Genomic DNA, 17,017 nt, shown 5'->3' on the forward strand with positions numbered 1-17,017 from the left:
TATCAGAAACAGATGCATATATTTGAAATGCCTTGAGTCAAATAACCACTCACAGACGTTGATAACTAATTATAACAGTTAATTCTTCTTTAATTATCAAATTAGATTTGCCTAAAAATAACTGCTTTTTCAAAAAAAAATTTAAAATAAATTGACCAATAAACGAGTTCCATGTTATAAACCTAAATTGAATTTGTCATAAGTTTATAAAGGCAATAAAAACTTTTCTATCAGAAACAGATGAATGTATTTGAAATGACCTGAGTCAAATAACCACTCACAGGCGTTGATAACTAATTATAACAGTTATTTTTTCTTTAATTAGCAAATTCGATATGCCTAAAAATAACTGCTTTTTCAAAAAAAAATTAAAATAAAGACTTGAATATTTGAATTTCATGTAAAGTGAAGGTTTAGAGCAGGGGCAAGAAATAGTAGAAAAAAATACTGTCAAAATACGACGATTAACGCCTCTTAAGAAGCGATGTCACGAGAGAGACCCTACCCAAACTTAACATGGAATCAAAAAATTATTGACTTTTTTTATTTTAGAAATAGACAGAATGGAAGAACGAGAAACAACAGACAGAGTCCGTTCAGAGCCAATGGAGTTACTAGGTAGGCATTTTAGAGTAATCACAAACAATAGACAGAGCTCGTTCAGAGCCAATGAAGTTACTAGGTAGGCATTATAGATTAATCAGAAACATCAGACAAAGTCCGTTCAGAGCCAATGGAGTTACTAGGTAGGCATTTTAGAGTAATCAGAAACAACTGACAAAGCCCGTTCAGAGCCAATGAAGTTACTAGGTAGGCATTTTAGCGTAATCATAAACAACAGACAGAGACCATTCAAATCCAATGGAGTTACAAGGTAGGCATTTTAGAGTAATCAGAAACAACTGACAAAGCCCGTTCAGAGCCAATGGAGTTAAAAGGTAGGCATTTTAGAGTAATCAGAAATCACTGACAAAATCCCGTTCAAAGCCAATGGAGTTACTAGGTAGGCATTTTAGAGTAATCAGGAACAATAGACAGAGCTCGTTCAGAGCCAATGGAGTTACTAGGTAGGCATTTTAGAGTAATCAGACAGAGCCCACCGTTAAGCATTGATAACCCAACCCTCTTTTTATAAATAAATTAAAAATTACGAGGAAAATATAGTTTTTTACTCTCGTTCACCTATTCCCTAAAGGGAAGCTTATATCGGCGGGAACCTAACCCAGCGGGGCTACCTAGTATTTAGTATAACCTAACCCAGCGGGGCTACCTAGTATTTAGTATAACCTAACCTAACATGACATTAAGTAATAAAAGAAACAAACAAAAAAGTACCCTCCATTATGTTACATTTATTTTAAAAATAATGGGGAGTGTATAATCTTAAACCAACAAACTTTCTTAAAAGTACAAATTACAAAATCAAATTACCTAATTCATTCATTGGAAAAATTATAACGTTTCTGAACAGAAAATTTAGAACGTGTCGACAGCAAATTTAACCCCTTGTTCTAAATGCGTGTTCACACACACACACACACACACACACACACACACACACACTTGCCTCTTTCAGTTGGATCGCTGAATAATAGTATCTTCTCTTTAAAAATGTCTATGTTAAAAGTTTTTCCAGTATGGCTTCGAAACCGATTAATATCCGGTGGATTAGAACCGGTTCTCAGTCATACTGAAAAATATGTATAGCAACGAATTAGAAACAATTTTCCACGAATATTCAAATAAAAATCATAAAATTAAGACCCTTTGGAACTCGGGGTTAATAAAACTGGATTTAAGCTAATTATTTTTCATTTTAATATCCGCGGAAATCTGTCTATAATACGATGCAATAAATAATTATTCCATCCAAAAAATAATAGTTTAAATAGAGGTGTATTTATGATATCCTTTGTAAGAGTCCTCTTTCCTCACTGACTGACTGTCTCCTTCACTGCTTCACTCAGAAAATTAGTGTAAATACTTTTTATATCCCCCCCCCCTTGATTTCTTAAGTTGTTCTAGCTCATTGTTTCCTTTTTAATTAGTTTCTGTGGCAAAAATTTTTTTTCGTATGATCTTCAGACAGGATACAGTAATCAAAATTCTAAAGTTTTAAATGTAGTTTCAACATTTTTAAAAGTAAAGAGAAACATATTCAATCTTCAAAATTAAATATACTAAATTTTTGCATCGTCGAATGCGCAAAACTCCATGTAATGAATGCAATAATATATGCATGAGTAATTAAAGACTAAAGAACAAATCTGCACATTAATTAGCTCATGTCTTATGCTTATACCACCCCCTTACCCCCTCCATGGGAGATTCTTCGCTTCTTAAATTAAAATGGATATGGTATTTAAGGCAAAGTTTTTTTTGAAAATATCTTTTAAAAAGACAAACCTAGAATGTTTTAATAAAAAACTTGGCTTCGCACCTAGCATCTATGGGTTAGGGAGGTTATAGAAAAAAAACTTTAGAGTTTAGACCAACCCAAAACTTCGAGTAAAAATTAAATAGTCTTAAAATAGAGAACTCAATCTGTAATGTGATTGTTGAGGTCCTAACGGACAAACAAAACCTTACTGCTTTGTACAATTGGATAAATGAAAGCCCTTGAATTTTTTTCGTCCATGGAATTTAAAGCCAACAATAACTTTTTAACTAGAAATCCTTTTTATTCGTGATAATATGCTCCAGTTATAGCTGTACTTTTTCTCTTTTCTGTGAATAAAATGATTAATTGTAAGGAGAGGAGCAATTTTTATTTGAACAAGGCATAATTTATAATTTCTACTTTGTTTGTGCTTCATATTTGAATACGGTTAACCTTATTATATTTTACTCAAGATGCATATTTAAATTTAGATTTACTACAATTATTTTTCAAATTTTTTTCTTTTCTTCAGTTTTTTATGATATTATATAGTAATATCTAAGATTAGATTATCAATAGCAATTCTTTTCTATATTAGTGTAAGTTAGGCATATCAGAATTGCCCTATCGATTTAAAACTTTACGTGATAATGATGCCAAAGTTAGAAACAAATTAGAAAGCATAGCTACTCCATAATCATTAGCGGAAAGTCCAGTCTGTATCACCATTTTTAACATGAATATTTTTTTTTCTTTATTAAAACAATATTTTTTACATTCATGCTAGTTATTAAAATGTATCATGTACTGTATTTTTGCATTTTTGAATAGATTTTCGGAATCTTTGTGCAGACTTATAAATAAAGTTTAATACCAAATGCGTTGTTAGTGTTCCTATATTTCCAGAACCTATGAAAAGCTACACTGTAAAGGAGATCCCGATTGGTTCAGCGGTTAGCGAGATCCTTCGGTACAGACAGTCAAATAGACAGACAAACACCCTGTTACTTTATTATAAGGATTTTTATGTTCTCTTTTATGAATGTTATCCTTGTTATTTTGATATTAATGAATAAATTGTGAGGTATATGGCTGGATAATGTAATATTTTTGTTTGTTCAGGAACGGTTCTCGAGATCAGAAAGGAACAGAGGTTTACCCCGGCTGTGATGGAAAGGTTTGCCTGCCAGAGGCTCAGCTTTGTGCCACCAGAAAGGAGAAGGTAGCATATTATGTTTTAGGATATTCCTATTTTAATTTGAAAAAAAGTGTTTACTATTTTTATTCTACAAGCGGTTGCGTCTTTGGACTTTGTCTTCAGCAAGATAGGGGCAGAAAAAAATAGCTTTAAACCATCAGGATACCGCAGGCTTAAATCTAAAAATAAAATATTCTATAATCTTCCTAATAACTATTAGAAGCTTACCTAAAAGGGAGAACTCAATCAGTTTTGTAGTTATCGAAATCCTAAGCTTCAGACAAAAAAGGATTATAGTATATGATTTGCTCAGGTTGGAGAGAGAGAATTCCAAGGGAAGTCGTACTGGTTCTCTTGGGACAGCGATGAGGCCGTCCTCAGGAATGCCAGATGGAATTGGTTCACCGCCAGAAACTACTGCAGGTACCAATAATTGATTCATTGATTAGTTATTTAGTGTTTAGACCTTTAATAAAGAGTAGGTTGTGACACTTTCGTATAGCCAGCCTAAGCTCAACGTTTCAACACAGTATAACTTGACCTGCTATCTCATGAAAGCTCCAATATTATTACCTCGCCCTCGCCAAAGTTAGAACTGCTATATTATGCTGCTATACTAAATACAGTAATTTTTCATCTAAAGAAAAGACTTTTTCGACTACAACTAAATCATCAAATGTTTTGCTTAGCCACTAGGGCCAGCTAAAACTCCACGCTTTCACACAGAATAACTTGACCGGCTATATCATGAGACTTTCAAATTAATACCTCACTCTTGGCAAATTAGAACTAATTCTTTGTACTTTTTCGACTTAAACTTTCTGGATCAAAGAGTGACGGTTTCACAAACATATTCTATTTTTTTTTTTACTAAATTTCTTAAAATCAATGCATTTTTTTCTTATTTATAATTCATCTATTTTACATAGTTTAGTAACAAAAACAATTTGCTGTTAATAATTTGTAAACGATATTTTAAGATGAAAAGTAACTAAATGTATTAAAATCTTATTTAAAGAAGAACGCAAATAAATAAACAATTAAGCTTTAGATTTCTTGGTTTTGTAAATTACTATTTTAGTACCTCCTTACTATGTGGTTTAGTCATTACTCTTAACAATACTTTTGGATAGCCTGATATCTAGTTGCCGAATGTGTACGCAGTTTCCTGGGTGTTTCCTCATCCTCGCTCAATATTTACTACTAGCTACAAATCTTCAAACTTCCCTTAAAAAAATCAAAATTTGAATGTGTAAACGATTTATACAATATACATTATAAATTTGAATTTTTTAAATTTTGATTTTTTTTTTTTGAAGTTTGAAGCTTTTTTAGCTAGTAGTAAATATTGAGCTAGGATGAGGAAACACTCAGGAAACTGCGTACACATTCGGCAACTAGATATCAGGCTATCTACTTTTGTATTTATTTCATAGCGTATCTACTATAAAATTTACAAATAAACAATCGACTTACATTATTTTGTGTGAAAAGAAATAAGTAAATTTGTGCAGTGCTATTTGAATTTATTCACCCTTAATAAGCTATATTTATACTGTTTAAGTGCTATGCAACTCGGCAACGTAATTATACTTGTTAAATTTTATGTTTCCAAACTTATTAGTAAATTTGTTGAATTATTTTAGGAAATATTTAACAATTTTGTTAATTATGCAAAGCTATTATCAGTTATCACATTGAATTTAGACTTACTTCCTTCATTTTTAGAAAATAATAAGAAACTTTTGAAATGTTTACTTCTATAATACTCAGTAACTTTTGATTTGAGTTATTTTTAACCTACTAAGTTGTAGACTTGAAGTTTCTGAACTAAGCCACTTTATGGACGTATTAAGCAACTCTGAATCAAAATAGTTAGATAACAGGGCTAGCTTTGCTACGAAAAATACCTAACATACTCAGACATAAAAAAAATAACTGCTCATTCATTCCCCTAACTGGTAAATTCCAGAATCTTTGTATCAAACGAATGCTGAATTATGATAACTTAAAGGATATTAACAAAGATAGACCCTAAGCTAGTTCTAAAAGCTGTCTGATAACTTTCATTTACAGCAGAATTTTTGCTTTGTTTGGCAGACTTTCTGCTGTTATAGTATATTTTTCTTGAAAACAACATAAGTTATGACAAGTCAACTATTCTGGGCATATTTAATAGATACCTAATAGACAAATTAGATCAATATTGACCATCAATTACTAGCTTGTAATGTTTCTCTGTTAGTTAAGGTTGTCACTTGCTCACTAAATATCATTAACAGTTTTGGCACTTTAAATTAATTTAGAGGTTTTCATAACGTTTTGTAGGTTTTCTATTATATAAAGTAGTCTATTGCTTAAGATTTTAATAACTAATGAACCGATTAAGTTCTCCATTTTAGGCAAGCTTCACACAAGTCCTGGGATGGTTTAGGGCTGTTTTATGTTTAGATATAAGTTTTAGGCTATCATTTACCAATCCTTTCCCAACGAATTCGGAGCCGCTAGATGCTAGGGTCGCAGCCACTAGTTCTTCATGATGTAGAAGAATAACATTTGAGATTTTGGATGATTTATTTTTTAGTTTGTTATATGTTAGCTCTAATGGAGGGTTATAAGAGCTACCATGGGCATATTAACATATATTACAATAGACATCATAGTTTTCTTAAATTTTGAAACATATGAAATTTTAAAAGATTTTTTTATGTGTAAAGAATTCTACACTTTTTTATTTGAAAAGCTTTGTGATCAATTATATGAAAAAGTTATCTTGGTGATTGCCTTTTCTTACAAAGTTACTATTCCTTTTTGTAACCAGCCATCTATCTAAATTCGGCTGTCAGTTTATCTATTTTTAAATGTAATGTCTTGTGTTATAGTAAAGAGATAATCGCTGAACATAACTAAGAAATAACCATCAGATAAGATTTTAGGCAAACAACAATAATTCAAGTATGACTAAAACCGATTAATATTCTCTGGATTAGAACCGGTATAGGCCATACAATAAATCATGTTTCTTATCATATTACAGAAATGTTCTACCTTCCTCGGAGCAAATAAAACTGGAATTATTCTTATATTTTTTCAGTTGCTATTCGCAGAAAGCTGTCTATAATACGATGCGATAAACAACTATTATTTTGCTTGATAAAGCAATAATTTGTAATATGTATAAATGGGGTTGATTCTAGGTAGTCTATTGGTATGGCCTAAAGCTACACATATAGTCAATGGAGTTACACAAACCGTAGGTCAGGGGGAAAGAGACAAGTATATGGAGAAGAAGAAAAATTTTGCATTAATTTTCGTTTACTCATTGCTTGAATTAAAACTAAAAAAGTATTCTATTATATTTTTAAAACAAAATTTGATATTATAATAATTTTTGCTTTGAAACTAAACATAGGTATTAGGTATCTCTTATAATGGAAGTAGACTTATTTTTTATTTAAAAAATTAAATTCATATCATTCACAGAGTTTTGAACATATTTATTGATATAGTTTTGACGCTAAAAATAAAATCTAACCTTCAAAAATATGTAATGTAGTGCTCTTCATATTTTAGGCTGTTATATGCATTTATTGCTTTAATTTTGTCTTTCCCTTGAACTCAAGTTTGAAAGGACCCTGAATCCAATTACCATCTTTTTTCTTCCATAATAATCAATGTTTTTGGTAGCTATTATGGGGGTGTCAATACATTATAACCAACTTATTTTGGTAGCTATTATGGGGGTGTCAATGCATTATAACCAACTTATTTTGGTAGCTATTATGAGGGTGTCATTCAACTAGCTAGACAAAAACTAATTCAAGTTTTGTCTCACAGGCGATTGACTACAATTGTAGCAAAGTTTATTGATAAAAATCTTTAAGAATTAACAATGAAAAAAAGAAGTTTTTAAAGAAAAATTTGATAAAGTTTTTTCAATTAACAAAAATATCCAGAGTTGCTTTGCTGGTTAAAAATACGAAATAGCAAACATTTATTACTAAAAAAAACTACTATTGACATTATTTGCATGTTTGTTAAGACAACCTGTTTAGGTAGTTCTCATGCTTGTATGTTGGTTTTATATATATCATGACACCCCTAATATATTGTGGTCTTTTAACCTTATCTGAATACACCAAAAGAATATTTAGCGGTTTTTTCATTTTGTTTCCTATTTCATTCATAAAGAATCATTGAAACTCTATTTTTAAATCCATTTACACTTTAAAGATAGAATATTTTTCAACCTAATTTTCATAAAATCGCAATATTGTAAGACTTGAAGATATATTTTTATTTTAACTATCAATTTGAATTATTTTTGTGTCTTGTAGAAGTGAAATAAGCAATATTATCATTGTAAATCAACCCTCCCCCTTTTCATCTAAAAAAGTTATACGATTCTAAAATACTATCAGCATACCTAACACAATTAAATCACAGTCTGTCAAAATAAAAATCGTATCTGCTTCTTTGATTTTTTTCTGTTTGCTCTAACTAAATAATTTGGTTCAGAAAACGTTGCATGGACCTTATCAGTGTGGAGAGCAGCGCCGAGCAGGACTTTATTGGCAGAGAGATGAAGAGAGCCGGTGTCAGGGAGATCTGGACCAGTGGCAGGCTCTGTGACAAGGAGGTAACATCCACTTTAATATATAAATTTCTTGGCGACAGGTAAATTCAGTGTCTGAATTTGTACATACTCATACAAATATATCTATCGCCGTAGTCTTATATTTAAAGTGTACCTCTTTCTTAAGTCAAATGAAGGGTTTGCAAAAATTAAACTTAAAAAAGATCTGTCAATTTAATCACAAGATTTCTTATAACAATTTAAATTGTGTACTTTTTGGTCAAAATCATGAAAAGTCCTGGTCTATTACTTTAAGTGTAGTATTATTTAGAAATTAAATAGACAAAACAAAGTATATTAAAATTATAGAAAAAAATATGTTCAAAGTCGACCACTGCACTGAGATGATTACAAAGTTTAGTTAAATAATAGAAGTTAGGGGTTATATATTAATGAACCGAAAAGAGTTCAGATTTTTGTTTTTAACTTGGGCTTACCTTTTTAATATAAAGATTATCATAGAAATATGAAAACTATGAAAGAGTATAAGAAATACTGGTGATAAAAGCGAGTATAATATTTCATCATTTAACGCTATTTAATCAAATTTGACCCATTGTTCAAAATTGTTAAGGGGCTTGGCCATGCTTTGTACACAAAAATATTTAAATCAAACAGTTCAAACAAAAAAAGATGAAAAAGGCATAAAAATAAGAAATTTGATTATCTAAACTCTTTAGAAAAGTTTGTACAACATATTGAGAATAATAACCATTCAAACTGATAAAAAAGTTAAAGTTATTAAATTATTTAAGTAATATAGTTTCCTTTTTACTTAATTTCAAACCATTGTTTGACTGCTAAACAACACAGACAAGGATTTAAAAATACTGTTGTACTGTTTGTACAGTACATGCTAGACAAATACTAAATATAAATCCTGACTGTTAAAATCTGCTCATCTTCACCAACTTTTTTTCCAGGAACAAGTTTTAAATTATAATTTTGAGGAAAATGTCATTATATCAGAAGTTGGACTTTTTACCATGAAATTTTGAATATTGGCAACACCAGTTTTCATTTCACCAACACGGGCTCATGCAAAATTTTGGCGGTTTCCTTCATAGTGCCTGTTTAGCACTTACCCCCCCCCCCCCACTTTTTTGAAAATTTGAAATAAGGTTTCATTTGTTTATTACTTTTAGGCAAGTTAGGTTATAATGTGTACTAGGTAGCTCTGCAGTTAAGGGCCCCCGCAGGAAGCTTTTATGTGCCTATAAAAAATGATGTCATACTGGCCTACCATTGGTCAATTTGGCCTGCATTGGTAATTTGGTCTGTGTATTGGCCTATAATTTGTATTGTATGACGTCATTTTTATAGGCAATATAAATAGCTTCCCCCGCAGGAGTTAGACCTACAAAAATAACTCCTCTTTGTCATTTTCAATTCATTTTAAAAATGAGGAGGGGGGTTGTGGGGGGTTGAGTGTCCAACAGGCACTTTAAAGGAAAACATGTAAATTTTTATGCTAATCTTGTTTTAATAATTTTCATGCAAAAAATTGACATGAAATTTAGTTTCTTGACAACAAATTTTCTATAATTTTTTGCGCCTTTTTGAAAATGCCTTCAAGCAATATTTCTTCCCTTTCCGATATTTTACTCCTTTTAATAATTTCAAGTTTTTTGTATTTAATAACCTAGCAACAAATCAAATATAAAATTTTGAAAAATTTTTCTTCATTTTTTTTTATTTTAAACGTTTGAGTAAAATGCTTCATAGAAATTTCTATAGATATATAGATTTTTTTTAACAAATTGATAGGTAGTTTGAGATTAGTTTTAAAAAACATTGTATGACAAAAAATTTTACCTTAGTTACATACGTTTCTTAAAATAAAATTAGATGCTTAAGAACGGTTATAATTTATTACAAACAGCTAAAAATAATTCAAAACTTTACTAACATGATATAAAAATCAATTCTTTCTTCTGAACATTGCATTTGTTACGGATTATGAATTTGCAATATCATTAGTTACCAAAGTTGTTAAGATATTTCAAACTTATCTAATTTTAATTAACAAATATTTTCTTAGCTGAAGATCAAACCATTTTCTTTAAAACTCTGACTTAAAAAAAGTTTTAATTTATATTTGATGGAAATTTTCTGAAATTAAAACAGAATTCAGAATTGTAATTTTGTATGATCTTTTTTAACTTGACATACCCCTTGGATGTCTGAGGGTGTGTGTCCGAAAGTTGTACCCCCCCCCCCCCTTTATTTTGTCAGGGAGGTGGAAACGCTCCCCTACACCTTGCTTGAACTTTACTGAAAAAAGCCCTTCCGATTGAAGGATTACTTACTAAAGATGTCAGAAAATAGAACCCACGAAATGATGTTATAATATAAATGATGTTTATTTAACAAATTGATATTATTCTAAGCATTTTTTCTAGTTGCTTTTCTCCCAATCAGTTTGCAATGCATCCATAAAGTCGATCAACCCTTAAAATAAGGAAACAAAAAAGCAGGATTCACCAGCCGCCTCCAAAACGCCAAACAGCCACCTAAAAAACACCAAAGTATCTGCTAAATAGCTGCTATAAGACATAAACTTGAGTTGAGTTAAACTAAAACATTATTTTATCGTTATTTGTTGCGGCTTGTTATCGACTTTACTGCGGTTATAATACCTTGCAAAAATCAATAATTTTTGCATTCTTATGATGGATTTATGGTAGCATTTTAAATTTTACAAAGAGAACATTAAGTTGGTGTTTTTGTGCTTTATATTTAATTCATAGAAAATGAAGTATTATTTACTTTTAAATATTTCATACAGTAGTACTTGTTTCAATTATACTTTTAAAATATTTTTGTTAGAAAGTTTTTGCTTTAAAGCTTTTTAGAATTCTTTATGGATAACTTTATCTAAATTTTTTTTATAGTTTACTTAACTCTGAAAGTAAACATTTAGGGGTGTCTTGTACTAAATGACACATTTAATGACAAACAGCCTCTGGAAAATGACAAGGATCTTAAGTGATAAGACAATTGATACATATAATTCCTCAATAATGATAAAATTAATTTTTAAATTTAGGCTTAAATTATTTGTTTAAAAGGACACTTTCAGTTTGAACCGCCCAATCATGATTTAATAAAAGTCCCTAAACTTTTTAATCTAACGAATGAGGGAACAAGTTCATATTACTTTGGGTACCCGTATAGTTTGGAGTCAAAAGTCTTCCCTCTATGGTATATTAATAGTAAAATAATCATAGGGTAGCAATGCTATTAAGAAAAAAACTGTTGATTGCCTTGAATGAATTGAAACGTGTAATAATGTTGCAAATGATAACATGAATTATCTCAATAAGTACGAGGAACAGGATCATGTATTTACAGATTTTATTCACATGTTTTTTTTGTTTATTTACAGATTGTTTATTTACAGATTTAGGTTTTTAGTTTTTAACAAAATAGCCTATGCCTAAGTGGGGAGTGGGGTGGGCGATTTCTCTTGGGAAAGTGAAATAGATAAAACCATCACTGTAAGCGGTTAGCGAGATCTTTTGATAAACACACAAAGGCACACACACAACCTGGCTCTTTTGAATAAGTTGTCATTGTCATTTTAAAGGGATTTTAATATACACTATAAATAAGATAATCTACATTTTATTTTCCACAAAACTTAAATAATAAAATGAATACATATCAATGTCACTGCTATATAAATGTACATAAATCATACATTTACTTAATTCCATAGATGATTCTTTATATGCTTCGAAGATTTTTCATGAAAAAAATTTAGGAAATTTTAATTAAAAGTATAATTGAAGACCACAAACATTTTGCTTGCACGACACTTAGTAAAATCTAAGGGTGCTTGGTATAGTTAAGTCCACTTAATGGCTAAATCATCTACATTTAAAATATTAAGGTACCTGACCAAGCAGCAGCAGTTATTATTTCATATAACTTGTATATAATATCGATCATAGGAACCTATTTTAAAAAAATAAGGGAGGTGGGTGTTCCCTAAAAGGAAGTCCTTAATCCTTTAGGGTTTCCCTGTACCCAGTATGACCCTAAGTAAAACACAAAATTACCCTCCCCACCCCCCCTTTAAAAAAATTATTTTGAAACTAGAAGAAAGGGGAGTTCCTGTGTACTTGGAGCGAAATTGTGTACCTAGATTTAGTAAAATTTGAAATGCCAATTCTTAATGTATTTCATTTTTAGGTTGATGGATGTGAGCAGGCAAGATTCCAGCCCTACAACATCAACGGATGGTTCTGGGCCGCCACTCTCCAGAGCATGGGACAGACAAACGTTTTCAACGGTAGAAAGGTAAGAAACACAACACCATCTTACGGTCATAAAGTGAACTAACATTATTAGCTAGTGTAAAGGATTGACCATTTATTTCTTTTGCAAGAGAAAATCTAAAAAATTGTATGTGTTATTGTCGTACAATTTAGGGCATAACCATCTAATGTATTTGATATTGAGTGAAAAATAGACTAATGCGGTCTAAAATCATTGTTTTCATTTATTAAAAGAGTATTTTTTGGGCTTAATGTTAACATCTATTGATAAAATTTTATTCCTATGAATAGATTAGATATCGGTGAAAAGATTACAGACAAAAATCCAGTTAAAATTAGTTAACAGTATAAAAGCAACCCCGACTGAGCTTTAGAAGAAAATAATACTTTTTGGATTTCTTTGTAGTTTAAAAAAAGAATGAGTAACTTTTAATTCTTTTTGTGTATAAACCTGCTATGTCTAGAAATAGAAACCCTTTATTTGAAAAAACAGTTATTGAACACAATAATGTTTCACTTGATTAACATTATGTAACATAATTTTCATCATTACATGGATTTATCATTCATATAAACAACTATAAAGTCAATAAAAAAAATGTATTGACAATTTACTTTGATTAACTATCATATATTATCAAAAAGTATTATTTTTCATTTATAAAAAAGGCATGTAAAACAAAATTATTATCAGATGTAAATTTTGGCTAAATTTTTTAATTTGTCCTCATGGTGGTATATAAATAACTTACATAAAACTATTTATAAAAAAAAGAAGGGATTGTAGAATAGCATTGCACATTAAAAAAGATTTAGTAGATCTAGATGGTCAATCTGGCACAATAATCCGTCAAACTTAAAAAAGGATTCTAATCAGACGCGACGGACACTTTTGTTTATTTACAATACCTATAATACGAGCGACGAAATAGTTCGATGATGTAATTAATGAAAGCTAGCTTTATCTTAAGAAATTCAACTTTTTATAGGTGACTTATTATATATGATTTTTCATATGCCTCACATTTATACAAGAGTGAAGAAATATTTATTTGATATAATTTATTATATCTTCCCTTCTTAGTAAAATCTGTACGTTTTTTAGCCAATAATGTGGCCGGATTGACTCTTTTATGTTTTTCAAATGACAGATTGAGAGATTAAGTATCTAGATTACATAAAATATCACAAAAAAAAACATCCCTGACAGCCAAAAATGTGCAAACGAGATAATCGATTGGAGAAAATAAAATCCTTACGCTCAGTGAATCTAAACAAAACCTAAATGAAATCTTTGTTCATGATATCTCATCTTTGCATTTCGAACACAGTAATAGTGTCTGACTGATTATGACGTAACAAAAAAAAATTAGCCAATGAGAGGCCACTATAAATTTTACCTGCATTGGTCAATAACGGCCTCTCATTGGCTAATTTTTTTTTGTTACGTCATAATCAGTCAGACACTATTACTGTGTTCTTGCATTTCTATAGTTATCTACAGGGATGGAGGAGACATTGGGCTAATTATTAAACTAGTCACCAAAGTTTTTAAATAATGTTTTCGTATCCGTTTGGCTTAACAACTTTGGGGGCATTAAATTTTGATTGCTTGGAACATTAAGTTAAGTGTCAAAACGTCTCAACCACTAATTGGAATCTACAAAATGGTCATTTTGTGTATCATCATTGGGGATGCACATTAATTTATAGGCCATTGTCTTATCCCTTTAGATCCCTGAGTTATCTATCATATCAAATTTTATCAATTTCCTTTATTATCTCTTTTTTTCAAACAACATAATTCGACCCCACCCCAAACACAAGAACAATTACTGTTGCTTTAAAGGTAAAAAGAAGATAACTATAATATAAATATGAAACCTTCTTACAATATTATTTGATACTTTATATTGATTAAATTAGCAATAAGAATATTGCCGACAATCGTTGGACCAATTAGCATTTAAAACAAGGTGCATTATTTGCCAAATGTACCACTTTTCTGCACTACCTCTCCGATTTTGTTAATACTCTATATTTTGGTCCGTTGGGTCATTCAAGGATGCTGGATGGCCAAAAAAAAGTTTCAGAGTCCCTGGATGTCTAGATATCTAGCTATCTATGAAGGTAGGTAACAAAAATGTAAAAAACACCCATTTTTTCACAATTTTAAAAATTAATTTTTTCATCAATCTTACATCCAATCTATACATTTTATACACCAAAATGATCGTTTATTCATGTAAAAAGCGCACATAATGCTATTTTGGCCAAAACTCTAATTTTACAGGGTGTCCAACAAAAAGTGTATTTTGGATATCTAGCGTAATACCCAAAATACCTGTCCGAAAAAAATCATTTTTTTTGGCTTAAATCCTGTGTTTTATCTGTGTGCATATGTGGTATATAACGGTTCGGACCACCCGGGACTATAAGGTTGTCAAATTTCACTTTGGGACACCCTGTAAATGTGATTTTTGCGTCTGTAGAGCTAAAACTTGGTCCAAATTGGCTATTTTTTTCAAATTACTCTAATATGAGTCTTAGTATGTTTGGCCATAGTGTTTTCTGACCAGATCAATATTTTCAGATTTTTTTGGACACCCTGTATTTTCAAAAAAAGAGAAAAAATTTTTTTGTTTTTTTTTAAATTTTTTTTCTATTTTTAAGTTACTTAAAACTGTCATATAGATACAGATTTTGACTAATAACAATAATATTTGCCTATTTTACAATTTTTTACACTTTTGGGACACCCTGTGCATGTTTTTGAAAAATGATGGTTTTTGCCCATTTTTGGGGGGAAGGAGTCGTTTTAGGGCCATAGACTATTTCTTCATTTTTGTAGAACTTTTCAAGACACATCATTTGTTATTTATGCAAAAACCGCAAAAACCGAACCGTTTTGCCGTTATTCACCGCCAAAGGCAGAATTTTTTACGTTTTTTGCCGTTCCCGAGGTTGTAATGGGCATTTGTGGTAAGAAGACGTTGATTTATCAAGATAACTGTGAAATACTTTTATTTAGGCATTTTAATTTACTAAATTTCATGTGAAGTAAATTTTTTTGTATATCCAACCGATTTTTGTCAAAAGGAATTTCAAATGCACATGATTTATGTTTCTTTAATCACTTATGTTATAGCAATTATTTATGTTATATTCACTTAATTTTCTTGTTTTAACAATTGAAATCCATCTTGACGAAAAACGGTTAGCTGCACAAAAAATTTTACTTAATATGAAATTTAGTAAATTAAATTACCTAAATAAAAGTATTTCAAAGGGATTTTGATAAATCAACGTTTTCTTACCACAAATGCCCATTACAACCTCCGGAACGGCAAAAACGTAAAAAAATTCCGCCTTTAGCGGTGAATAACGGCAAAACGGTTCGGTTTTTGCGGTTTTTGCATAAATAACAAATGATGTGTCTTGAAAAGTTCTACAAAAATGAAGAAATAGTCTATGGCCCTAAAACGACTCCTTCCCCCCAAAAATGGGCAAAAACCATCATTTTTCAAAAACATGCACAGGGTGTCCCAAAAGTGTAAAAAATTGTAAAATAGGCAAATATTATTGTTATTAGTCAAAATCTGTATCTATATGACAGTTTTAAGTAACTTAAAAATAGAAAAAAAATTTAAAAAAAAACAAAAAAATTTTTTCTCTTTTTTTGAAAATACAGGGTGTCCAAAAAATCTGAAAATATTGATCTGGTCAGAAAACACTATGGCCAAACATACTAAGACTCATATTAGAGTAATTTGAAAAAAATAGCCAATTTGGACCAAGTTTTAGCTCTACAGACGCAAAAATAACATTTACAGGGTGTCCCAAAGTGAAATTTGACAACCTTATAGTCCCGGGTGGTCCGAACCGTTATATACCACATATGCACACAGATAAAACACAGGATTTAAGCCAAAAAAAATGATTTTTTTCGGACAGGTATTTTGGGTATTACGCTAGATATCCAAAATACACTTTTTGTTGGACACCCTGTAAAATTAGAGTTTTGGCCAAAATAGCATTATGTGCGCTTTTTACATGAATAAACGATCATTTTGGTGTATAAAATGTATAGATTGGATGTAAGATTGATGAAAAAATTAATTTTTAAAATTGTGAAAAAATGGGTGTTTTTTACATTTTTGTTACCTACCTTCATAGATAGCTAGATATCTAGACATCCAGGGACTCTGAAACTTTTTTTTGGCCATCCAGCATCCTTGAATGACCCAACGGACCAAAATATAGAGTATTAACAAAATCGGAGAGGTAGTGCAGAAAAGTGGTACATTTGGCAAATAATGCACCACAAGGAAGAGAACAGTCGTAAGTAGCGAAGCCCATAAATTTAAAACAATTTGCTAAAGTAACAGGGAAATAAACAGACATATGGACAAAGAGAGTAATTGAGTAAGTGTCCAATAGTCAGCAGATTTAGCATTAATATTCAGCCAATTAATTTTTATAATATCCGAGCAAATTTATGTTACAGATATACCGTCAGA

General features: G+C 30.5%; 1 protein-coding gene across 1 annotated transcript in view; it reads left to right on the forward strand.

Moving 5' to 3' along the window:
- Positions 1–17,017, forward strand: part of LOC145322297 (uncharacterized) — a 37,869-nt gene that overhangs the window by 17,939 nt on the left and 2,913 nt on the right. Inside the window, exons 3-7 of the mRNA XM_080164199.1 lie at positions 553–618; positions 3,503–3,602; positions 3,892–4,001; positions 8,097–8,217; positions 12,412–12,519. Of these exons, the coding sequence (XP_080020325.1) occupies positions 553–618; positions 3,503–3,602; positions 3,892–4,001; positions 8,097–8,217; positions 12,412–12,519 (505 nt within the window). The remainder of the gene's footprint in view (positions 1–552; positions 619–3,502; positions 3,603–3,891; positions 4,002–8,096; positions 8,218–12,411; positions 12,520–17,017) is intronic.

Source organism: Acartia tonsa, chromosome 1 (genome assembly GCF_053477335.1).
Source record: "Acartia tonsa isolate MP-2025a chromosome 1, ASM5347733v1, whole genome shotgun sequence".
NCBI classification, from domain to species: Eukaryota; Metazoa; Arthropoda; class Copepoda; order Calanoida; family Acartiidae; genus Acartia; species Acartia tonsa.